Genomic DNA, 25,079 nt, shown 5'->3' with positions numbered 1-25,079 from the left:
ACCTGCCTTCCAACAGAGGGGATGTAGGTTCTATCCCTGGTTGGGGAACTAAGATCCACATGCCACAGGGCAACTCAGCTGCATGCCACATGAAATCCCAGTGCAACCAAAATAAAAATAAATATGTTTAAAAAATAAAAGTATATTTATAAAAAATGAAAGAAAAGAGCAGCCAGCTTGAAGGAGCTCCAACTGGCCAAATTTGGGGCAATTTGACGATTTAAAAATTTTTTTCTGTAACCAACGTAAGCATACTGAATGGATAAAAATGCACAAGTCCTTAATAATAATCAAAATAAAGATAAAGTAAGCAACAACAACAGAACTTTTCTATGACCACTGGGGGTGATATTCTACTCCTAACAAAGATAAGTGATACTTAAAGGAAACTAGCTGATTTCCTGATTTTTTCAGAAAGAACTATAAAGTTCACTGGATGAGAAAATGTCTTCCTTTCAGATGACGGCCAGCTAGGAAATAATAGAATGATTAAATAAGCATTTTGTAACCCTAATGGGAGAATTGACTCAGGGAAGGTGTCTAAATGTTAGGAAACAGAGGCCTGAAAAGGGAGAGTCCCATCTCGCCAAAGTGTCGAGCCTGCGGCTTGTTTGCTGAGGATGGAAATGTATCTTCATAGTGGAGAGATCTGGCAGCCACTGCCTCGGCTCGCCAGTCTAGCACGACTTCACCAATAATGAGACAACAGCACAGTCATCACAGGCGTCTTGATGAGAGGAAAAGTACACAGCATCGCCTATGGAGAATTACTGTGAAATATCTTTAATCGGAATCTAATAAAGCCTTTTGCTAAAAGTTCTAGTTTATAGAAAATACACTGGATACAGGAATAAGTCAAATGAAGCCAGGAAGAAAACCACCATACGAACACAGAATATGAGATATTCTATAAGGCAATTGGCCTGACCTCTTGAAAAATCATATAAAAAAGGAGGAGGGGGGATTGAGAGACACTGCATAGCATTACAATCAAATTTAGAGGGTGATTTTTGGCAACACTTTTGGGGGAAAACAGATATAAAGATACTTTCGAGATAAATGAAAAAATAGACTGGATAATCAATGATATTAGGAAATTATTTTCAACTTTGTTCAGCATGATTACTTTACTGTGGTTATGTAGCAAGACAGCTTTAAGCATTTAAAGATAAAATGCCATGATGTCTTTATTTTGAAGTGGATGTAGATACACACACACACAGTTGCAATAAACATGGGAAAATCTTAATAGTTGTTAAACCAACAGGTAGTCAAGTATTCTTTGCACTTTTTCTGGATTTTCTGATTTGGGATTTGCATCATAAAGTGTGTGTGTTTGTGAGTGTGTATATGTTTGCATGCTGTTCTTGAAAATATCAGGAAATTAAAGGAGAGATCGTTGGATTCCTCAATGCATGAGTTACTATATTGCCACTTATTGAATAATTACTCCTCTCGCGAAGAGTTGGACATGACTTAGTGACTGAACAATAATAATTGATATTTTGTAATATACATATAAATAATTTTAATCTATTGTTTTTTCTTTAAAATTGAAATAAAGAAAGAAGATGTAATGCCTTGTTGGGGTTCCATTACCTGGCTATTAAATACATACATCAAGTTTGACCATTTCTTTCTTTTTTTTTTTAATTTTTATTTTATTTTTAAACTTTACAATATTGTATTAGTTTTTCCAAATATCTAAATGAATCCACCACAGGTATACCTGTTCCCCATCCTGAACCCTCCTCCCTCCTCCCTCCCCATACCCTCCCTCTGGGTCGTCCCAGTGCACCAGCCCCAAGCATCCAGTATCGTGTATCGAACCTGGACTGGCGACCCATTTCATACATGATATTATACATGTTTCAATGCTATTCTCCCGAATCTCCCCACCCTCTCCCTCTCCCACAGAGTCCATAACACTGATCTATACATCAGTGTCTCTTCCAGCAACTTTTTCACCTTCAGGTTCCAAGCACACTCTCCGTTTTGTCATGGGAGCTCTACAATTGCTTCCTTGTTTTCTCCTTTGGAAAAATGCTCTGTGGTCAAAAGTTACTATCACACTGCATCTCAGGAACACCAAGAATACGTTCAACTGTGAAAATATCAAGATGGTTTGAAATTTTGTAGTTATATCCACGTTTGAGATTTTTATTTTCAACCCCAACCAGAAAAGAGAGAAGATTAATAAAGACAGGAAGAAAAATTATGCAAAATTTTCAAAATCGTACAAAGTTCATGTAATCTTTATTCTCGGCCTATACTTATTTTTGTTTTTTAAATTTTGGAGGGGTTTGGGGGGGTTTGTTTTTGCTTTTTCTGGTCTATATTTTTGTGATCCCTTTACTTCTTACACGGTCAAAAGGAGGTGAGCTATACCCCTCCCCACCTTCCTCTCATGGACCCTGTCCATTTGGACACAGCGTCACCCCCTAACATCTATCGCCTGTTCCCTGGGAGCCCTTTTCCTTCACGAAGCTCCCAGTCTCTCAGTCAAGCCTGAAGGAATGGTTAGGAGGGATGGTGGGTATGAACAGTCATTACTCAGACATTAGTCAGTGACATCACTGGATGAATAGCACTCAGAGTGAGTGATTCTCACTCAGCCCTGCTCCTCTTCACACAGCAAAAGTCAGCACTGGGGATTCCCTCAGCTGTGCGGTTGGAACCAAGTTGTTTGACTTCTCTCATGTCTTCACACTTCCTAGTACTTCTTCTGCTAAGCTCAGTATAGTTGGGCTTGGTGAAAAAAAATTAATTTTCTACTGCATGGTGGAATCTTGGGCAGGAGCTACGTTTAAAAAAATGTTGATACATCAGTAGATGTATCAGATAGACAGATAGACAGATAGCCAGACAGACAGATGTGTGTGTGTATGTCCAGCTTTGTTCTTCCATTCTGGTTGGTGGAGTTAACAATATCTGAATTTTTTTTTCAAAGTTTCACTTCTGAATTCCTTTTTTGCTTATATCTATAATATAACCAGAAACAATGGGCATAGAAAAAAAGATATAAACTTTGAAATCAGCATTTCCCTGTCTCACCAATTCCATGATCTTACACACATCAAGTCAGTATTTCCTCTAAAACATATGTAATAGGGATGTTCTGTGGACTAAAGAGATCACTACAATAAGGTTGACAGCAATGTCTCAGATAAGCGTCAATTCCTTTTCCCTGGTTTTCTCCTTCTCTTTCAGCTTGCCCGATTCGGCAGAAATAAGGCCCTTTCTGCTTGGTTTTCCACCTTGCTCTGAAATAAGGCCGAACCGCTATTCCCACTCACAGTGCTGCTCTCTGAACCTGCTTCTCGACACCACGCTGCTGCCTCGGTTGCTCAGCATTCTTTATTTCATTCGATTTTTCTTCCTGGCCGAATCGTGGCTTAAATCACGGTGGGGCTTGGCAGGGTCTATTTGTGAGACCAAAGGCAGTGATGGAAGAGCCTAATCCTGGGACCAGCCTGAGGGGTCTGGGGGTCGGGTCACTGTGGTTGGGGTCAGATCCAGAATGGGATGTAGAATTTTAAGTGGAGATATAAGCAAAGGTTCACAGCCAGTATCAGCACCAAGTCACTGACCAGACCTCAGGGAACTAGGGGCCAAGTTAGGGGGATTCCTTATGGAAGACAGAAGGTGCAGCAAGGAATCCAGTATAGGAACTGAGAGACGTGTGTGCGTGTGTGTGTGTGTGTGTGTGTGTGTGAGTGAGTGTGTGTGAGTGTGCGTGAGTGTGTGTGTGAGTGTGTGTGTGAGTGTATGTGAGTGTGCGTGTGTGTGTGAGTGTATGTGAGTGTGCGTGAGTGTGCGTGTGTGTGAGTGTATGTGAGTGTGCGTGTGTGTGTGAGTGAGTGTATGTGAGTGTGCGTGAGTGTGAGTGTGTGTGAGTGTGTGTGTGTGAGTGTATGTGAGTGTGCGTGAGTGTGTGTGAGTGTGAGTGTATGTGAGTGTGCGTGAGTGTGTGTGAGTGTGAGTGTATGTGAGTGTGCGTGAGTGTGTGTGAGTGTGAGTGTATGTGAGTGTGCGTGAGTGTGTGTGTGAGTGTGTGAGTGTGTTGGGGTGGGGCGTGTTTGACGGCACTTGTTTTCTCTCAAATCAAGAATGTAGAACGACAGGTCATGGTGGCCACGAACCCAGAACAGCCACCCCCACTTCCCATCACAGAGCAGGAAGTTTCACTCGGATGGAGATACAGGGCTTTCTAACCACTTAGAACTATCATCCTGTTAGTAACTTTTCAGCTTTCATTTCCCTGGGGTTACTTAGAAACATACAAGCAGGCTTGAAAAACCATTGTTTTGTTTGGTTGGTTGGTTTTAAGAGAGAGAAGAAAAGGATGAGAGAAAATACGAAACTGTCTCCTTTTTTTCTGTAGCAACTACAGATGAAAAGCAAAGTCTAGTCAGGAAGACAGGAAATCATCATTTTGGGAGAAACTCAGTGTCTCTACATCCTGCCTTTCTGGGGAAGCCCATTGCAGAGGCAGAAGAGAAGAAAGTATTAGTGGCTTGCCAGTGTTATGTTCTCCGAGTCTCAGAAATTATAAAAGCAATGATTCTGTGAGTACGGCTGATAGCATTTTAGTAATACTGGTTTTTCAAACGAACACCTGGCAGAAAAATCTTATTACTGGAGATATAAATCCCTTTTCTCCTCTAACTTCTAATCAAACGTTAGCTTACTGGACAAGAATAGCAGTGTCCTCATCTGGCAGACACATATGAGAAATATTTTATTGCGTATCAACATTGACTTGCTATACAAAGACACACAAATAATGGAAGTTTGGCAAGGACGGTGGGTTCCTCTTGCTTTGACAAGAAGCTAGTCTTATCTGGGCCATCTGAGGTTGAGGTGAGGCCCCCTCGGGGGTGACCGGCCCGGTACCCCGCCAGGGGAGGCTACTGTTGTGGAGGGGAGGGGGCAGGCACCAGGGAAGGAGGTGGTTGAAGGACCCCGGAGACAGCATGTTCAGCAGAAAGGCATGGTCTATGGATCCAGTGGTTTAGGCCACGTCAATAGGCCTCTCTGAACCTGTTTTCTCTTCTATGAAGTGGGTATAATAGACTCTAACGATCAGGAGTCAAATGCGAGGCGCATCATGAGATGGAGTCTGTAAGGGATGAGCGCAGAACCTGGACAGTGGTACAGCTTGGTGTCTACCAGTTCTGTCTCCTTCACTTCCGAGTGATGATCACGTCTCCCACTCATGACGTGATCACCCATCCCAATTTTCCCGGAGGACTTTCTCAGTTTTACTGCTAAAAATCCCATGTCCAGCAAAACTCCTCAACCCTGGGCAAACCCGGGAGGGTTGTCTACCCTACCTTTACCCCACCTTAATGATGAGCCCGTCCCGACGTCAGCTCCCCGCCTGCCAGCCCTAGGCAGGGCCGGTGAGACTGTTTGGGGATCTATGTGGGGGCACGGGGATGGATGGGGATACCAAGGTGGTCTCATCACTGTTATTATTTGTTTAACATTTATATGTTTGACTGCGCCGGGTCTTAATTGCAGCATGCAGGATCTTTAGCTGCCAAGGGCAAACTCTTCATTGCTGAATGTGGGATCCAGCTCCCTGACCTGGGGTCGAACCCGGGCCCCCTGCATGGGCAGCTCCGAGTCTTAGCTACTGGGCCACAGAGGAAGTTCCCTACGGTTTGTTTATGCTTAAAGTCTTTCCCCAGGCACTGGGCAGGTTAAAGATCTAAAGAATAAGACATAGTTCCTATTTCACAAAGGAGCTGTGGGAAACCTGTCCAAGGGGGCAAAATTAAGGAGGAAGGAAGCTAGGTGTGAAGTGAAAGAGGAAGTGGCCGTCTGCTCACCGGGAGAGCCCTCGAAGGCTGATGAGAGCAACCACGTAGACACTGTGTGAGCAGTCGTAGAGCCCGACGCTGCTGCGGGGGTCTGCGAAGTGCGTGAAGGAGGGGCCTGGGCGTGGCTGCAAGCTGAGCGGGGCCCCTTGGAAGGTGCGTGCGGACGTGTCATGGGGGACGGGCAGGCAGCGTTACCTGCACAGTGGAGGTGACGAGCAGTTTTTGGAGATTGTGTAGGACTTGCTGATGTTGGAACGAGCATCTTCTGGGCAGAGAGAACAGCATGTGCCAAGGTCCAGTGGCAGGAAAAAGCTGGGGAGAATCTGGGAAGGTCTCTCTTTGGCTGAGTTGAGCACAGGATTCAGAGGAGGGTGGATGAGGGACGTAAGTTTCTGGGTGTAGCAAGGGCTGGAGCGAGGCCTTGCGAAGGAGTTTAAACCTTAGAGGTAATAAGCAACAGACCGGATTTCTTTCCTCAGCCATCTCCCTGGCAGCAACAGTGCGGGCGGGTGGGGGCCCACGCGGGGTGCACTCAGTGGCAACAGGGCTGAGACTGAAGACTAGAAAGAAGGGACTCCCTGGTGGTCCAGTGGCCAGAACTCGCGCTCTCACTGCCCAGGGCCAGGATTCCATCCCTGGTCCGGGAGCTGAGATCCTGCAAACCACAGGGCCAAAAAAAAAGAAAAAGAACTAGGAAAGAGAGAGTTGTGATAGTCCAGCTGGAGCGGGCACCAAAAGGGGAGAAGTGACAGAGGGAAGCTCGGGCGGAGGGAAGCTCTGCTCGCTGGCTGAGCAGAGCAGGGGGCCGCAGGCCGCTCACCAGGCTCGGTCTGGCTGGAGCGACCCGGGCGGTGCGGTGCGTTACTGACACTGACTCGGCTATTGACCTGCTGCGGGATTGCTACTCAGTGGCTCTGAGCCTCAGTTTCCTCATTTGTAAAAGGGTGATGCGTATCTATTTGTGGGATTATTGTGAGGACTTCACTTTATTTATGTATTTTTTGAAGACTGAATGTTTTTATAGTTGATGTTAGCTGTTGTGTTAGTTTCTGCTGTACAGCAGAGTGAATCAGTTACACATATACATGCATCCACTCTTTTCTAGACTGTTCGCCCATATAGGTCTTTACATTGAGTAAAGTTGAGGACTTCATTTTTATTTTTAAATTTATTTTTTTTATTGAAGTATATAGTTGATTTACAGTGTTGTGTTACTTTCAGGAGGTGTACAGCAAAGGGATTTGCTTATACATGTATCTACTCTTTTTCAGATTATTTTCCCACTTCGGTTATTACAGAATATTGAGCAGTTCCCCGTGGTATATGGTAGGTCCTTGTTGGTTATCTCTGGCTCTCTATTTTATCTGGTTTTAAATATTTATTTATTTTTGGCTGTGCTGGGTCTTCGTTGCTGCACGTGGGCTTTCTCTCATTGCCGCCACTGGGGGCTACCCTAGTGACAGTGAGCAGGCTTCTCATTGTGGAGGTTTGTCTTGTTAAGGAGCACAGGCTCCGCGGTGTGGGGAATGGGCCTGGTTGCCCCTCAGCGTGCGGGATCTTTCCGGACCAGGGATCGAACCGGTGTCCCCCGCGTTGCAAAACAGATTCTTAACCACTGGACCACCAGGGAAGGCCGGTTATCTATTTTAAATATATGTGTACCTGTCAATCCCAAACTCTCAATCTATCCCTTCCCCCCACCCCCCAGGACTTCATTTTAAAGGGATTTTAAGTGTCTGGCACATTAACGAGGGGCTTCTGTACCAAGTGCTTGTTACATAAATGGGTAACTCACAGAGACACATTTGGGGAAAAGACAGGATCTTTTCTGGATGTGTGTTGAGTGTCAGGAGCCTATGGGACATTGCTATGAGGCTGTTGAAAAACAGACTTGGAACTCTGGAACAAGGTCTAGACAGACATAGACTTTATGAGTGGGAGTTGCCTCCAGAGGAATGGAGGAAATTGCTTAGAAATACTGCGTCAATAAGGAGAAGAGGGAAAGGGAGGTAACAGGATGGACAACAACATGTGGAAGCTGAAGCAGGGACTCTGGAGAAAACGACCAAGAAGGGCTGACTACAGAGGATGAGCGCTAAGAACCTGGGGTGTCAAAGAACCAGGGAGGCTGAGAGCTTATAAAGGGAGACAAGGGTCTCTGGGTCAGAAAAGTGAAGGCTCATGTTTCAAGAGCTGAAATAGAGGAGGTTAGCAGGAAAGAAAGACCTGAAGCCGGAAGGGTGGACACACAAGGACATAGCATGGAGGTTCAGGAGGACGTCATGGGCAGCACGCCCACCAGGTGGCGCCAATGACCCTCCGTGGAGATTAACATGTGTTAAGAAACAGTGTCAGACTTTATTTGGGGGGGCTCCAAAATCACTGCAGATGGTGACTGCAGCCATGAAATTAAAAGACGCTTGCTCCCTGGAAGAAAAGTTGTGACCAACCTAGATGGCATATTCAAAAGCAGAGACACTACTTTGCCAACAAAGGTCCGTCTAGTCAAGGCTGTGGTTTTTCCAGTGGTCATGTATGGATATGAGAGTTGGACTGTGAAGAAGGCTGAGTGCCGAAGAATTGATGCTTTTGAACTGTGGTGTTGAAGAAGACTCTTGAGAGTCCCATGGACTGCAAGGAGATCCAACCAGTCCATTCTGAAGGAGATCAGCCCTGGGTGTTCTTTGGAAGGAATGATGCTAAAGTTGAAACTCCAGTACTTTGGCCACCTCATGGGTAGAGTTGACTCATTGGAAAAGACCCTGATGCTGGGAGGGATTGGGGGCAGGAGGAGAAGGGGACGACAGAGGATGAGATGGCTGGATGGTATCCCCGACTCAATGGACATGAGTTTGAGTGAACTCCGGGAGTTGGTGATTGACAGGGAGGCCTGGCGTGCTGTGATTCATGGGGTCACAAAGAGTTGGACACGACTGAGCGACTGAACTGAACTGAACTGAAGCATCCTTTCCAGATGTGTTAGTTGCTCAGGCATGTCCAACTCTTTGTGACCCCATGGACTGCAGCCCGCCGGGCTCTTCTGTCCGTGGAATTCTCTAGCCAAGAATACTGGAGTGGATAGCCATTCACTTAGAGTGGGTAGCCATGACTCTTCCCAACCCACGGATTGAACTCTGGTCTCCTGCACTGCGGGTGGATTCTCTTCCATCTGAGCCACCAGGGAAGCCTAAATAGTCATTGGAAGGACTGATGCTGAAGCTGAAGCTCCAATACTTTGGCCACCTGATGGGACGAGCCGACTCACTGGAAAAAACCCTGATGGGAAAGATTGAAGGCAGGAGGAGAAGGGGATGACAGAGGATGAGATGGTTGGATGGCATCACCGACTCAATGGACATGGGTTTGAGCAAACTCCGGGAGACAGTGAAGGACAGGTAAGTCTGGCGTCCACGGGGTTGCAAAGAGTCAGACACGACTGCAGAATAGCATTGCTGCTCCTTAGGCGAGCCTCCCGGACTTGCGTTCAAACCTGACATTCAGCCGGAGGCCTTCTTTCAGTAAGGAACCATCAGGCTTCCACTGCTGGAGAGCTCTGAGGGGTTCGGGTACACACACTCTTCCTTTGGCATGTGGAGATCAAATAAGAACCTTCGGAAAATAGTCCCGGCTATAAAACTCCTGCGTAGTTTTCTAACCCACCTGCGCCTCTTCGTGCTCATTTCTCTTCCAAACCGCTGTCCTCAGGCGGGGGCCCACCTCTGCCACGGCTTTCTAAATGTCGACCTGCCTCCATTCTCACTGCCCTGCCAACCCCATGTGACTCCTCACCGCAATTTCTTCCGAGGAGGTGCGTCTCCCAGCTCCCCTACATTGGGATTCCAGTGTAGTGGTTCCTAGCCAGGTTGTGAAAGTGAAAAATGTTCGTCACTCAGTCGGGCTGGCTTCAAATCCCCCCCTCCAACTCACTGGCTGTGTTCAGGTAAGTAATGCTTACCTCACAGGACTAGAATGAAGGCCAAGTGAGCTTACAGTTTGCTTCTAGCACGGTGCTTGGTACACCGTAATTGCTTGATAAATAAGAGTTGTTACGAAAACCTTCAGGATAAACATTCAAACTTTGACGGCAGCCTTTGATCCAGCTCTGCCCGACTTTCTGACCTTATCTGGAAGCCCACACCCTCTCCTGCTGCCTCAGCACGGCCTGTTCTCAGGCACTTCTCATTGTGGTTTCTTTTCTTGCTTTTCTTTTGGCTTGCAGGACTTCAGTTCCCCCGCTAGGGACTGAACCCAGGCCACTGCAGTGAAAGCATGGAGTCCTAACCTCTGGAACCCAGGAAACTCCCATCACTGTTTCCTCCGCTGGCACCACTCACTCCCATCCTCCCTGACAGTTTCCAGATCTGTCTGAACAGTTCTCGGAAGTCTCTCAGATCAGAACCCTCTCTTCTACATTCTTTGCAGATCTTTGCCTATGGTGCTACTACAACTTACAATTTTTATTAAAAACTGGGACTGGTTGTCTAATATCACCCCTGTCCCTATTCACAGCATGTGAAATATGGGGACAGAAGGACCAGCTGTCTTGCTAGCGGGATTCTGCCGACATGGCACTAGGGTGATGATCCACGGAAGGGGAAGAGGCGAGGCCGGCGGTCACCGCATCATCAGGTCAGCTTTGCCCACCCTTTCCGGCCCCCTTCCCAACTCTCTGTTGCAGTTGTTCAGTCCGTTAGCCGCGTCTCTCTCTGTGCCACCCCATGGACTGCAGCATGCCAGGCCGCCCCATCCTTCACCATCTCCTAATGTTTTCTCAGACTCGTGTCCATTGAGTTGGTGACACCATCCCACCATCTCATTCTCCGTTGCCCCCTTTTCCTTCTGCCCTCAATCTTGCCCAGCATCAGGTGGTCAAAGTATTGGAGCTTCAAACTTCAGTTTTTCCAATGAATATTCAGGGTGGATTTCCTTTAGGATTGACTGGTTTGATCTCTTTGCTGTCCAAGGGACTCCTCAAAACAGTCTTTTGTGCTGGCACTTCAGTCGTGTCTACCATTCTAATGGCAGAAAGTGAAGAGGAACTACAGAGCTTCTTGATGAAGGTGAAAGAGGGAAGTGAAAAAGCTGGCTTAAAATTCAACATTCAAAAACCTTAAGAGCATGGCATCTAGTCCCATCACTTCAAGGCAAATATTAGTCACTCAGCTGTGTTCGACTCTTTGCGACCCCATGGACTGTAGCCCACCAGGCTCCTCTGCCCATGGAATTCTCCAGGCAAGAACACTGGAGTGGGGTGCCATTCCCTTCTCCAGGGGATCTTCCTGACCCAGGGATTGGACTCGGGTCTCCTGCACTGCAGGCAGATTCTCTACCATCTAAGCCACCAGGGAAGCCTCAAGAGTCTTCTCCAGAACAATTCGAGAGCATCAATTCTTTAGTGCTCAGCCTTCCCAGCTCTCTGAGTTCCTTTCTCATTGCTCAGGGAGTCCTCCCCTGCCTTATTCTTGGCAAGTGTCAGTGAGTAACTCCAACCAGCTTTGGTGCTTATCCTAGGAGCCCCTCAGGGAAGTGAGGCTTTTTAGTCAGGATAGTCCTGAGAGAATGTAAGAGTAAAGCAGGCAGGGCTTGGACTGGTGTACATACTGGGATTCAATTAGAAGGAATCATCTGCAAGAATAAGTCACGCCTTCATCTTGAAGCAGATCAGTCCAATAACTGCACCATGAAAGTTAACTGTATGATAAAGCTTCAAAGACAAGGTAAGGGCCTTGTATCCTCACTCGCACGCCTCCTGACTTAACAGTTAGGCAACATCTATGCGTAATGCTGTAATGCTGTTTGTTGAAAAATAAAGACAATCAAAGGAACTCAATAAAATGTGTTGATTGAATAAATGGAAGCATTAAAGATGAGTAAATGGCATGAAACAGGGACAAATAACAGCAGCAGTGGGACTGATGCTTATAGCGGGAGCTGGAAATTAAGAGCACGGGCGGGAACACTGCCCACACTAGGACCCCACAGTTGTTTTCCCCCCGGGTGAGCTGGAGACTGTGCTTGTTACTTTAAAGCGAAAGTGAAGTTGCTCAGTCGTGTCCAACTCTTAGGCACTTCCGTCCATGGGATTCTCCAGACAAGAATACTGCAGTGGGTTGCCATTTCCTTTTCCAGGAGATCTTCCCAACCCAGGGATTGAACCCAGGTCTCCCACATTGTAGGCAGACGCTTTACTGTCTGAGCCACCAGGGAAGTGGCTTGTTACTTTGGAAGGCAGTAATTTCAATCCAGATGGGGATCAGACTCCTGAAACCATTACAATGCCTCAAGCAGACAGGATGTGGGGTAGAGCTAAGGTTTGGACCAGTAATTCGATTAAGGGAAAAAGTAAGTCGAAGGGCCATATGGCAACCTCAAAGGTCAGGGACCAAGACAAGGACTCTACCAACAGACTTATGCTCAGGAAATCCACAAACACTGGTAAACTACCTACTTAAGGTGGCAAGGGAGGAGGTGTAAACCAGGTCCAGAGGCACTCTCGCCCAGTCTCAGCCTGTTTTGCAGTCAAGGGGATAAGCCAGGCTGCTTTCTCTTACCAGGTATCAAATTGCCAACATCTGTTGGATCATAGAAAAAGCAAGAGAAGACCAGGAAAAAACCTACCTCTGCTTCACTGACTACGCTAAAGCCTTTGACTGTGTGGATCACAACCGTGGAAACTGCGGAAAATTCTTAAAGGGATGGGAATACCAGATGACCTTACCTGCCGCCAGAGAAACCTTTATGTAGGTCAAGAGGCAAGCTAGAGCAAGACATCAAACAACTGACTGGTTCAAAATCGGGGAAGGAGTACGTCAAGGCTGTATATTGTCACCCTGCTCACTTAACTTCTATGCAGAGTACATCACGCGAAATGCCTGGCTGGCTGAGGCACAAGCTGGAATCGTGATTGCCGGGAGAAATATCAGATATGCAGATGCTACCATTCTAATGGCAGAAAGTGAAGAGGAACTACAGAGCTTCTTGATGAAGGTGAAAGAGGGAAGTGAAAAAGCTGGCTTAAAACTCAACATTCAAAAAACTTAAGAGCATGGCATCCCAGTCCCATCACTTCAAGGCAAATGTTAGTCACTCAGCTGTGTTCGACTCTTTGTGATCCCATGGACTGTAGCCCACCAGGCTCCTATGCCCATCAGATTTTCCAGGCAAATTCTGGAGTGGGTTCCCATTTCCTTCTCTAGGGGATCTTCCTAGGAATCCTCTCTAGGGATCGAACCTGGGTCTTCTGCATTGCAGGCAGATTCTTTACTATCTGTGCCACCAGGGAAGCCATGGCAAATAGGAAAAAAAAGAAACAGTGGCAGATTTTCTTGGGCTCCAAAATCACCGCAGTTGACTGCAGCCATGAAATAAACAAGATGCTTGCCCCTTGGAAGAAAAGCTATGACCAACTTAGCGTATTAAAAAGCAGAGACAGCACTTTGCTACCAAATCTGTAGTCAAAGCTACGGTTTTTCCAACAGTCGTGTACGGCTGTGAGAGTTGGACCATAAAGAAGCCTGAGTGCCAGAGAACTGATGCTTTTGAACTGCTGTTGGAGAAGACTGAGTCCCTTGGACTGCAAGGAAATCAATCCTGAATATTCACTGGAAGGACTGATGCTGAAGCTCTAATACTTTGGCCACCTGATGCAAAGAGCTGACTCATTGGAAAAGACCCTTATGCTGGGAAAGACTGAGGGCAGAAGTGGGTGACAGAGGATGGGATCGTTGGATGTCCTCAATGGACAGGAGTTGGAGCAAACTGCAGGAGATGGTGAAGGGCAAGGAAGCCTGGCGTGCTGCAGTCCATTGGGTCACAGAGTCAGACACAACTTAGCAACTGAACACGTAAAGTCACTTACCTCTTGACAGTTGAAATCTTTATATTCCCAAACCACAATTTAAAAATACCTGAAGGGGATACAGCCACAGACGTTACGATTCTAACTGGTCTCCTTGCCAAACTCAAACCTTCAATTCCCTTTTAAATGTGACATAGTGCTAAGCAAACACACACACATCTAATTGAAATCACTTATCCTTCTAGATTTAAATTCTATCCCACTCCAATTAAGTACTTCTGAACTTTCAGGACAAGAGTTTAAATGCAGTTGGAGTTCACTCACTGAGCCTCACAAGTTGGCTCAAAGCCCTTTCATAGGTCTCATTTAAAAAACTAAGGTCCTTGCAAAATTGTAACAAACAAGCCATCTCAACCCTACCTGTGTGTTACTCTTTGAGCTGTTGCCCAGGCCTCAGTTTAAGACTTTAGGTAATTCCATGGGGGTCCAGCAGTTAGGACTCAGTACTTTCACTGCCAGCATGGTTTCAATCCCTGGCCAGGGAATTAAGATCACACAAACCACAGGGTGTGGCCAAAACAATTTTCAGATATAATTCCATGTTACTAGCTTTTAGCAGCTCTGGAGAGCAAAGATTCAAGAGTTGAGAATCTGCTAGAACCCAACCTTCTGCTATTTCCAAAATCACCACTACCATTTCTACCATACGTGTTTCTGATAACATACAGAATAAGCCAGTCTTCACTTAAAAAATGAAGATTTTCTACCATACCTGTTATACTGAAAGCTCTTGCTTTTGTATGGTTTAAGGCCCCAAATTCTGGATGGAACCCAAATGTTTCATCGTTCTTAACTATTGAGCCCTTCTGTCTTTAGCAAGAGAAAGGGCTAAATTTGTGCAAAGGAGTTTTTGTGATTTCCATTTGGTAGACTGCTGGAATCCTGTAAATGTGGCATTTGTATTAGGCAACTTTGCAAAGCTCTGCAAACATGCAATTTGAAGCCAAACCAGCAAATTATAAAAATAGGCACACCTCCCCTTAAGGCAGATGCCCAGTGCAAGGTAGTACCCATTGCTGGCTGCTCTCATCCCTTTCACATCTAGTTGGTAACTGCAGTGTTCAGGGGACACTCTACACATCCAGGACCAGCGAAAAATCTGAGCCTGTTTAAAGTCCTGAGTTTGAAACTCTTGGCCAAATGAGCCAGGTGTTGGCTTCATCTGAATCAGAGCAGATTGTGAAACTTAAGTTATCCTGGAGGATTCACTTTACAAAGGGCAGATGCACTTTTATCACAGCAACAGCCTACTGATTTATTTAAAACAGGATGATCCTTCTTCCCACCCACCCCCAATATTCCTCAAAATTAAGTGTATTCCATTTGTTCTGAAGCAACTACAAAAAACCACCATCATTAAGGTAATGAACTCAGAACATGAATAATATTTCTTTATTTACAAGTTAGAATCAACAGACAAAAGAAAAGACAATCCAGGGGACCAACTGGGGAGATGACCGAAACCCCCAGGGTCCCCAAATGGAGCAGAAGGAAAAGGGAAAACTGAGTAGAAAAAAAAAGTCAACGTAAAAAAAGAGCTCCCCCTTCCTCCCTCCCTATGGAAGCTGAGGGACCATGGCCCCACCCCTCTTCAGCCTTACCTAGCTTAAAATAAATTAGAACAAACAATCTCAAAACAGGGCCCTTCTAAGTGAACAGGGCAGCTGTGACCTCAGTAAGCCTGTATCAGGGCCTCTGCCCATTCCCACCCGATACCCCTGCCTGCCCCAGCCATTTTGAATGGGGGCTCTATGCCTACGGGGGCACTCTCCACTGGGCTGGGAGCTCAGTCCTCTTTTGTCCGTTTTTCTGTCCCTCCTTTAGTCTTGTCCCTGCATCCCTCCCCCCTGCAGAGCCAGCTCTCTCACAGAGGGGGGAGGGGGTGAGATGAGAAGTGTCACAGCACAGGGAGGGAGCGGGCGGGGCAGGGCGGTCTAGGGGTCCGGTCCTGCGGAGCCTCCTGCCCCATCTGGCCTGGCCCTTTAGCCTGAGTCTGAATCACTGGTGTCTGAAGAGGAGGAAGATGAAGAGGAGGAGCTGGAATCCGAGCTGGAGCTGGAAGCGCTGAGGCGGGACACCGCTACCTGCTGTGCTGAGGATGTCTCTGTTTTCTCACTCGCTGAAGAACAGAGGTGAAGTTTAAAAATGTGTAAACCTACATTCCACTTTTGAAGAACCAAGAACCAAGAGGGCAGGATGTAATGAACTCACAGTGGCTTATGGGACACTCACCTTTCTTGGGGGGCTTTTTGGTAGAATTGAGCTGCCCACTAACATCTTGTAACCGCTTTTCTAGTTCCCGCTTCTTCTCCAAAGCCAGTTCCTCCTTTGTCTTTCCCACAGGCTTTTTAATAGCTAGAGAAGAAAAGAAACCAGGACTAACATAGCCAGGAGCACTCCGGTTTCCCTGTCCCCTGTTGTTGCCAAATGCCTTTCTTGAACTTAAGGAAGCAACTAATGCAACCCATCATCCCAGGAACTGATGATTCCAAGTGCATCAAGCATACCCCCCCACCTCCTTCTCTAAATTGTCCTCAGAACCGCACAAGAATTCGCTAAGGCAACTTGGGAATCTCATTTCATACTCACTATACGGCTTCCGAGGTTTCTTTCGCAGGCAGGAAAGAACGTAACGTTCAAGCTCTCTAAGTGTGGACGGCTTGAGTGTTTCAAAATCTATCTCAATTTCTTCTGGGTTTGAGTCACGTAAAGAGGGCTCCCTGGCTTGGATTATGTGCACAACGCGACCCAGTTTCTCCCCGGGCAACTTGTTGATGTCCAGGCTCAACTGCCGCTTCTCATCGTAACTCATGGGCCTGCTTTCTTCCTCCTCCTCTGAGTCGTAGCCAGCAGGCAGGGCAGGTGGGGCTGTCTTTGTGGCCTTTTTGGGGAGTCTGAGCAAAAGAAAATTATCACTTGGGGGAACGCATTACCTCAACACATTCTACTTAATCCAGTGATCTGGATTTCTTGCCTGAACAACTGTTTCCATTAAGGCAAATGAGTGAGTCAGAGATGGGCTACAGGACACATGTGTGCTCCTCAGGGGAGCAGAGCTTCTTTACACAACAGATATTTTATATTAATCTCAGTTGGGCTTTGAAAAATAAATACAAGTACGTCAGCACAGGTCTACTGTTTTTTTTTTTGTACCTAAAGCACTAACCCATCCCCGAATACAGAAAAAAAGAATATACAAAAAAGTACAGACTCTGGCTTAGAGAGGGGTAGGTAGCAGCTTCAAAAGACCCTATATTCTTCAAGGTCTATTTAATCATCTGGACATTTGCCAGAAAAAAAAAAAAAAAAATCACTAGAGAAAACTGCAAGCGCTGGGAGAAATCTCTGCCTCCGTCCCTGTGAGAACTCACTTGGTGGCCCCTCCTCCAGAAGGCCCAAAGCCAGGGGGACCCAGAGTAGCAGCGCCACTGCTCCCACCGCCACCCGCCTTCTTGGACTTCTTGGGCTGAGACGGGCGGGGTGCTCGAGGGCCTTTGTCATCTTCATCAGCCCCAGCTCGGCCTCGATGCTTCTCTGCCTTCCGTTTCTTCTTTTTCTCTTTTTTCTCTCTCTTTCGCTTGGGCTTGGATATTGGGCCTTGGGACAAGGCAGCCAGTTGTTCATGTACTGCTCTAAGCTTGAGAGAAAACAGAAACAAATTGAAAAAAATACATAGATAAAGCAATGGGGAAAAAAAAAAAATCAAGCCAAAGACAGCATGAACCTCACCCAGTAAACTCAACAGTAACAAAGTACCTGTTCCTGTAGTTCAGCCAAGCGATGAGCCCTTTCTTCCTCAGAGTCAGAGCTCTCACTTTCTTCTTCCTCCTCCTCCTCGTCCTCATCTTCCTCCTCCTCTTCCTCAGAAGAACTCTCACTGCTACTTTCCTCGCTGGAGGACTCTGAAGATGACTTGGCCAAGCCAGGGGGCAAGGCAGTAGAGACTGGTAAAGGCCCTGGTTCCAGTGGTTCATCTGGCATTTTGGCATAACGGAACTCAAATACATCCTAGAAAGAGACAGCAGACTCAAAACCAGGCTAGTAGATATGCCCTGATCATACCCAGCCATTTGGCAGCTCCAACATACAACTGCATAGATTGGGGAACCTCATGTTCAGGCTATGCAGCACAGATGGCAAAATTCCTTCCCCCAGCTTCATTTATTCTTCAAACTCCGACCTTGACACTCACCTGTAACTTTCGCGCCATGGCCACAACATCATGGTCTGGAGGATTATACTTATAGCAGTTGGAGAACATAAGCCGCACGTCAGCAGCAAACTCCTGTGCGTCCCGGTAATCGCGATTCTCCATCTTCCGCTGCAGAAGGAGGCAGCATCAGAAGCTGCACAGGCAGGGAGACTCACCTTTCCCTGCCAGGCCCAGACACTGCCAAGAACAGCCCTCTAGACAGCACAGTGGGGGGTGGGATGTACATGACAGGAAGGACCTATACCCTGGGGCTCAAGTTTGAAGTCAAAGGAATTTGGGTGGGCTGAATAAATATCTATGTCTAAGGGGAAAAACCCATTATTTCTAAGCGAAAAGTGGAGGTGTGTGTGGCCTCCAACTATTGGGCTACCCCTTTACTCACCTACCCTAACCCAACACTTCCAGTAGATAGGACCTGAGGACAAGGAGTGATGCTCTGAACGTAAAACCCACCACATTGTTTCCAATTCCAGAAAATATGGACTCATTAGAGTATGTGACCTTCTGCCTCACTATTTTGTAAAAGTAAAACACCAAGATAGCTGCACGCCCATAAAAAGTGACTGTTTTATTGATCCTTAGGTTCCAATCACTGCCTGAGTATCCCATCTGCCCCATGCAGTGGGTACCTTGACAGTGCTGAGGTCCATGGGGTGCTTAATGATGTCATGGTAGTCATGCAGGCCAAGAGCAGAAGCGTCCACTGGTTTATAGAAAGGCCAGGCATAGGCAGCATGCTTCTTAGACAGTAATTCCTTCAAAATGCCATTGCAATGTTTTAACTGTTCCGACAGCTTTCCTTTCTTGGAGCTCTGGTGTTGTTGCTGAGAGTCAGGCAAGTCTTTGCGTGGGGGCTTGATAGGGCGGCCACTTTCTCTACGCACAGGGGGGAGCCGTGCTGCCTTAGGCTCCAGACCCCCTGGAGGGCTAGCTGGGGACCCAGGAGCCAGGATAGCTGTAGGTGTAGGGGTGGTAGTATCTGCTTTCCGCTTTACCCCCTTTTTCTGTGGAGAAAAGACAGGTGCCTTTTACTCTGGATCCACCCCATTTAAGACCTTTTCCTCCTCATTACCCCAAAGATATCCATAGATGTATACCTTGGCAAGGGGCTGTGCTGGGGGAGCTGCAGAGACAGCAAGGAGTGGGGGTCCAGCGGAGTGCAAGGACTTGAGAAGGGGAGAAGAGATGACCGACGGGTGGGGAATGTTGAGGACAGTGGTAGGTATCTCAGGTGGTGGCGTATACAGGGCAGTGTGAGACACAGAAGAGACGGCAGGCACCTGGTGGGCACTGGTGATACTACCCTGGAGCGCTGGAGGGCAGAAAAAGAGTTTAGTCTGATTTTCATTCCCATCTTTTGGTCTCTATTAGCAAAACTCCTTCTCTTCCTACCTGCCAATTTGGCCCCTTTCTTGTGGCTGTTCTTAGGGATAGTAACCACAAGTTCTTGTTCTTCTTGTGGCATTGATGCCACTTTCTGCAGAAAGATCTTTTCCAGCGTTTGTGCCATCAGGACAATATCATCAGTGGGCTACAGGAAACACAAACAAAAAGTTCAAATGCTAAGGAGAGAGGTAAAACCATTTTCTCTGGGAAATACCTAGCCCCAGGCATCATCACTACTCCCTTACACAACTCCATCAAAGTGCTAAAAATTACCTACAGTGGGCCACTCATTTCCCTTTATCTCTTCCAACTTTGCCCCTCAATATGCAACAAAGATAAAAAGTGAGAGATTCAGAGTTGATCAGTTTCTCTTCTACGCAAGTCTCCTGAGATTTCTGAGAAATAAGGCCACTATTCACAAGACCGTCAGCAGTGCTGTATTTCAACATCTCTTAATCCTGGATCTCTGAAGCCACATCACTGTTTGCAGTGGTACCTTTGCAAACAGACTTTCTAGATACCAAACTACTGAGAACACCTTCAGTAAAAGATTTAAACTTTACAATGATAAAGTAGTGTTAAGAAATGCACTCTCTCCCCAACTGCTGCTGCTAAGTCACTTCAGTCATGTCCGACTCTGTGCGACCCCATAGACGGCAGCCCACTAGGCTCCCCCGTCCTTGGGATTCTCCAGGCAAGAACACTGGAGTGGGTTGCCATTTCCTCCTCCAATGCATGAAAGTGAAAAGTGAAAGTGAAGTCGCTCAGTCGTGTCCGACCCTCGGCGACCCCATGGACTGCAGCCCACCAGGCTCCTCCACTCATGGGATTTTCCAGGCAAGAGTACTGGAGTGGGGTGTCATTGCCTTTTCCGCTCTCCCTAACTAATAACAGACAAAAACTCACCTTGTTGTAGATGTAGCAGTTGGTGAACATGGTGTTGAAATCCTGCATACACTCTGAGGCAGCCCAATAGTAGTTGTTTTCAAGTCTCCTCTTGATAGTACCCATATCCATAGGCTGCTTTATAATTTTGTGATAATCCTAAAGAAAAAAGTGGTAGATCAGACCAAAGAAAGAAAAATGCCTGTTCTCAGGCAAACTACCAACCCCAACACACACACATACACACACCCGCCCAAGTCTGTCAGGGGAGTACATAGTCTCAACTGCGGCCCCAATTAAAACTATGGGATAGGGATAAAAAATGGGAACAGAACTCTGATCACCCATAAGGAGACCCCTATTGCCTTGCTCTAACCACCCATCTCCCACCCACTCTGGAAAAGTTTCCCATCCTGTGACATTACCTCTGGGGCTGGCTATCCATGGGCTGCATGAGGGAAAGGAAGAAGCTAAGAATTTTGGCCACCGTGGTCCTCTCCCAACCTGGGGTGGGAATCTGTAAAATGGAGCCAGGGCACAAAAGTTAAGGAAGGACACATGGAGGGCACAATGAGAGACCCTAGATAGCAAGCGGTTGGATCAATCACAAAGGACCAAAAATCTAGAAATCTGGTGGCTATCTGCCCTACAGGGTAGAAATGGGAACTCCCTAGGGGCCGCAGCACCTACCTACACTAGGCAGCCCACCTCCATGCACACGCATTCTTCTTCATTTCCATACCTCCCCACTCCAACCTCTCCACTCACCGGCAAACCCAGTTTGACGGCATCCACAGGTTGCCGGAAAGGCCATGCAAACTGATGTTTCCATAGAGCCTTCATCACCACCTTGTGCAGATATTGCAACTGGTTGGTAACCCGTCCTGGCTTTTTGGGATTGGACACCTCAGGAGGTGGTGGGTTGGCAGGGGTTAGTTGCAAAGCCGGCACTGAAGCCATTGTGGGACTCTCGAATCCCTCATACAATAGAGACGGCTTTCGAATCCTTTTCCCAGGCGCTGCTGCTTCTGGGCCCAGGCCCAGTAACCCTGCATTCCCCTCCCCAGGGAGCCTGTGAAGATAGGAAACAAAATCAGATGTGGTAATCTGGTGGAATTTAGTAGAATTCCACAATTCACAGATTTGCACTCAGCACATCTAGGCTTGGAATCAAGTGAAAACAGTGGTAAAGATTATGAAAGCGAATCCAGTATCCAAACAATCCGTGGAGCTTTTGTGCTTGTACCTCTTATCGCCTTTTCTACACCCACAGAAGCCCTATCTTCTGAGTTCTTAAAATCTGATGGGCTTCTTCACCTGTTTTAAAGTGAAAAAGCCCAAGTAGCTTCTCATAGGGCCCAGCCATTTAAGAATCACAGCCTTAGGAGGACAGAACTTAAGCAAAATGGGTGGAGCCAAGAAACTCAAGCCCCAAGCTTCCTCCTCACTAGGGGCTTGGTGGTTGCCATGGTGGTTGAGCCTGAGGGGAACGGATCTAAAGAAACAAAACAGAAAATTTCATAAATCGCTGATGAGACAGACACCTAAGAATCCACCTGTACAGAAGGGATCAGCACTCTCCACAAAGCTCGGAATAGTTAACTCCAAACAACGGGCCAGCAATCTAACGGATCCATACCAAGAAAAAAAAGGAACCAGACAAGCGAGTATTTGTCAGACTTCACAGCCTGGAATACCTCAAGCTACCAGCCTCCAGGAATTAACTATTCGCAAATTCAGTCTCCTCCGTCGAAAGGACTCAAAAAAACAGAGCTGTCTGAACAGTCAAGGTCAGCAAATTCCCCCATAAAAGTGATACAGACCTCCCCCTACCCAACCTCTGCCAAAAGCTGCGATGCCATTAACAGGCTCCACTGTAGCATCACCTCTAGAGATCAAAGGCCAACAATGCATCAAGTTTACGTTCTCTCTGGGGCTCCTCAGGACCAGGTGTTACCCAAGGCCCAAGATCTCATTGTTTACATCCCAGAGCTTAGCTCCACCTTTCTACCCTGAAGGAAACTCTCAATGGTACCTCTCATATACACACACACAAACGACAAGAAATCCAATCTTCTGCAACACAACACACTCCTCTCAACACAAAACCAAACCACTCACGGAAAAGGGACCTATCCCCGACATTAGGAACCCAGAGTAAGAGTGGGCCTTGTACCCTACTCAGGGAATCCCCGTTTTCAGTCCCCAAAGCTCTATCACCATGGCAACCCTGTAAAGCACAAGATGTGGCCACGAACCCCAGCCACTGAAGGCCGGACAAACGGTCGCTTAGACACCAGACCCACTACCCTCAGGACCTGCTGCCCCATCCAAGTCCTCCCCCGTTGCATATTCCGCCGCCACCTCGCTCTGCCCGACTCAGCCAAAATCTGACCACAGCGGAAAAGTAACGTGTAAATTACCTGCGCTCCCTCCATACGTAGGATCTGCGGCCGCTACCACAGTCCCCAAACCGCCGCTCACCCCCCTCCGCGAGCCTCGACAGCCAACAGTTGCGCCACGAAACAGCAACGCGCCCGAGTCGGTTCCGCACTCCCTCCGAACTCGGCACCTCACCCGCGCGCGCCGCGGCCCCCCAACGCCCCCTTCCCACACGCGGCTCGCAGGGACGTACTTGTTGTGGGGAGTCACGTTTTGCAGCATCTTGACCACGGGGAACCGGCGCTGCCCTCAGCCGCGGAAAGTCCGGGTGGCCTCGGTTCCCCTTACCTCCCGGTCCAGCATAACCCGGGAAGTGGGGGGAGGGCGGGGGCCGCTGCCCTCGGCCCTCCAGGCGACAACCCACCCCGCCGGGCTGGCACGAAAGCAATCTCCTCCGCTGTCCCTCGGAGAACTCCCAGCAGCTTGGCGCGCTCCGCAGGAGGCGGACAGCGAGAAAATGGCGGCGGCCTCAGCTGAGGCGGGCGAGCGAAAGGGGACGGGCTCTTCAAACCCCAGGACGGCCCCCGATCCTAGACACCGTCGCCAATACTGCCCGCCGTTGGTCTGCAAGGATCCCCTCTTCCTGCCAGGACCGTCCGGGGCGGACGACGTCCCGTTTCGATCTCGGATGGAGGCGGATGAACACGAAAAATGGTTTAGGGAGCCGCCGCCTCCATCTTTGAAATCCTCTTGAGGGCGGAGTAGAGGGGGTGGACAGACTCCGAGAACTGGGCGGGGCCCGAAAAAGGGGAGCTTCGGGGGCTTCTATGGGGTCTGTACTGTCCGCCGGGGCCGGTCATAGGCCGAGACGAAGGCCATTTCCAAGCGGATGGACGTGGATTGTAATGGCGGCCCCAGACGACTCGAAGGCTCTGTGTAGATACGCAGAATCCTCCAGCTCGTTCTAGAGGCTGCTCCACTCCAGCGCGAAATGGCGCCTCCGAGCCCCGCGCCAGCCCTTTATATATAGGCAAGGGGGAGGAGCCTCGCCGCTCATGCGCGCCACCGTGCTCGCGATTTCCCCCACCCCCTTCGCGCGCGCTCGCTCGCTCACGCGCGTGAAGAAGCAGAGTCGAAGGGGGAGGAACACCTCTCCGCGGGAGCGTTTTCTATTGGTCGGCGGAAGCGATGACGTCATAAACCTCATTTCCAAAGCGTCAGTCACCAGGCAGAAGAGTGCCGCATAGACCCCCAGGGAAGCGGCAACCCGCCACATCTCTGAGCCAATTGGCTGCGCTGTGGTTCGGCAACTCCAGGGAAAAAGGGAGGTTGGCAGGGGTGCAGCACCCTCTCCCTGCCTCCCCTTCCAACAAAGTCTTTCCAGCCGTCCAAGCCCAGTGCGACTGGCGACTGCCAAGCTTGGGCAGGTCGTGCCATTCGTAGTTCCTCCATTGGCCAGGCCGGCAGGATTGGAGGGGGCCGCGTGGGCGTAGCCAGGATCGGCCCGCCGGGGTGTGGCCACAGGACGCCGGCGGTGGTTGTTCTCGGGAATGAGGCGGCCGCCGCAGTGAAGAACCTGAAATGAGGAAGAAGACGCCATCTTAGAAGCCGCGGCCTGCCACTCTGGCAAACGGCCGAGGGCTCCCAAACACAGCGAGGAAGGCACCTAACGTTCCTGTGCTTCGCAATCAAAAGTGCAGAATTAACCAGAGCCTTCAAATCCTCTTCCTTCCCCAGGCCAAGCAGTCGAAATAAAAAACGCGCCCCAGAATCTACCCTCTGTGAACTCAAAGGCTTCTCTCCAAGGCAACTAAACAGAGACCACGTTCTAAATACTTGCACCCCAAGCACCTTTTCAATCCCTCCCTCTGATACCTTCAGTTACCAATACAAATATCTACCTGGTCGACAAAACCTCGGCAACCCTTTAGTGGGAGCAAAATCTCCAACAAAAGTACCCGTATACCCTGTAAAATGAAACCCACCTCCTCCCCAAACTTCTCTCCGGTGTCTGGCTCAGAGCGGAAAAAACAAGGCCTTCGAGGGGCGAATCAGGGTGCGCACCCTCCCCCTCCTGGCGAGCTCAGACCTCTCCCCACGCTGCCCGCCCTTCCCCCCTCTCCGAAGGCGGGCCCGCACCCTCTCTTAGGGTCCTGGCGTCGGGGGGGCGGAAGGGCTCCCCCATCCCCCCCACGAGGGTCCGGAGTCCTCCCCACGGAGCGGCTGGTCTATCGGTCAGCGCCAGGGAGGAGGGCGAGCGGAGGAGGCGGCGGCTGCGGCTCCGACTAGCCCTCCCCCTCCTCCTCTCCCCTCCCCCCTCCCCCCAGGCCGTCCGCCTCCGAGGAGGGGCAGGAGCCATTTTGGGAGCTCAATTTCGCCCCCTCCCCCCCAGCCCACTCAATCTTTCCCACCACCTAGTAACCCGAATAAGGTTACAGACTACGTGTGAATAGAGTCGCAGCGCAAGGTTAGGATCGCTAAAGCCATCGCTTGGACTTCCCCGGTCCCCTTCAAAGAGAGGGAAAGA

At 48.5% G+C, this 25,079-nt stretch overlaps 1 protein-coding gene across 6 annotated transcripts; it reads right to left on the bottom strand.

The window, feature by feature from the left end:
* Positions 1 to 15,056: 15,056 nt before the first annotated feature.
* Positions 15,057 to 24,792, bottom strand: BRD2 (bromodomain containing 2). Of its 6 annotated transcripts, none has more exons than XM_024983436.2 (13): positions 24,454 to 24,792; positions 22,806 to 24,128; positions 20,939 to 21,242; positions 20,192 to 20,329; positions 19,292 to 19,430; positions 18,997 to 19,211; positions 18,529 to 18,903; positions 17,879 to 18,007; positions 17,443 to 17,694; positions 17,058 to 17,323; positions 16,276 to 16,580; positions 15,919 to 16,041; positions 15,057 to 15,805 (listed from the first exon to the last, which is right to left on the bottom strand). In XM_024983436.2, exons 2-13 carry the CDS (start codon positions 22,832 to 22,834, stop codon positions 15,669 to 15,671), a joined length of 2,412 nt encoding a protein of 803 aa, XP_024839204.1. In that variant the 5' UTR covers positions 22,835 to 24,128; positions 24,454 to 24,792; the 3' UTR covers positions 15,057 to 15,668.
* Positions 24,793 to 25,079: the final 287 nt, after the last annotated feature.

This window comes from Bos taurus, chromosome 23 (assembly GCF_002263795.3).
Source record: "Bos taurus isolate L1 Dominette 01449 registration number 42190680 breed Hereford chromosome 23, ARS-UCD2.0, whole genome shotgun sequence".
Taxonomy (NCBI): domain Eukaryota; kingdom Metazoa; phylum Chordata; class Mammalia; order Artiodactyla; family Bovidae; genus Bos; species Bos taurus.
The sequence above is the reverse complement of the archived record's forward strand: the minus strand, read 5'-3'. Positions and strand labels throughout refer to the sequence as shown.

What these genes read in the sequence shown, in the direction of transcription:
- BRD2 (XM_024983436.2), bottom strand. Translation starts at nt 22,834, where the DNA reads ATGCTGCAAAACGTGACTCCCCACAACAA. An exon ending in TGGACCTCAGCACTGTCAAG is followed by an intron (nt 18,008 to 18,528) that starts GTACCCACTGCA and finishes CTCCTTCTGCAG; the next exon opens with CGGAAGATGGAGAATCGCGA. An exon ending in TCTGGAGGAGGGGCCACCAA is followed by an intron (nt 16,581 to 17,057) that starts GTGAGTTCTCAC and finishes TCTTTTGCTCAG; the next exon opens with ACTCCCCAAAAAGGCCACAA.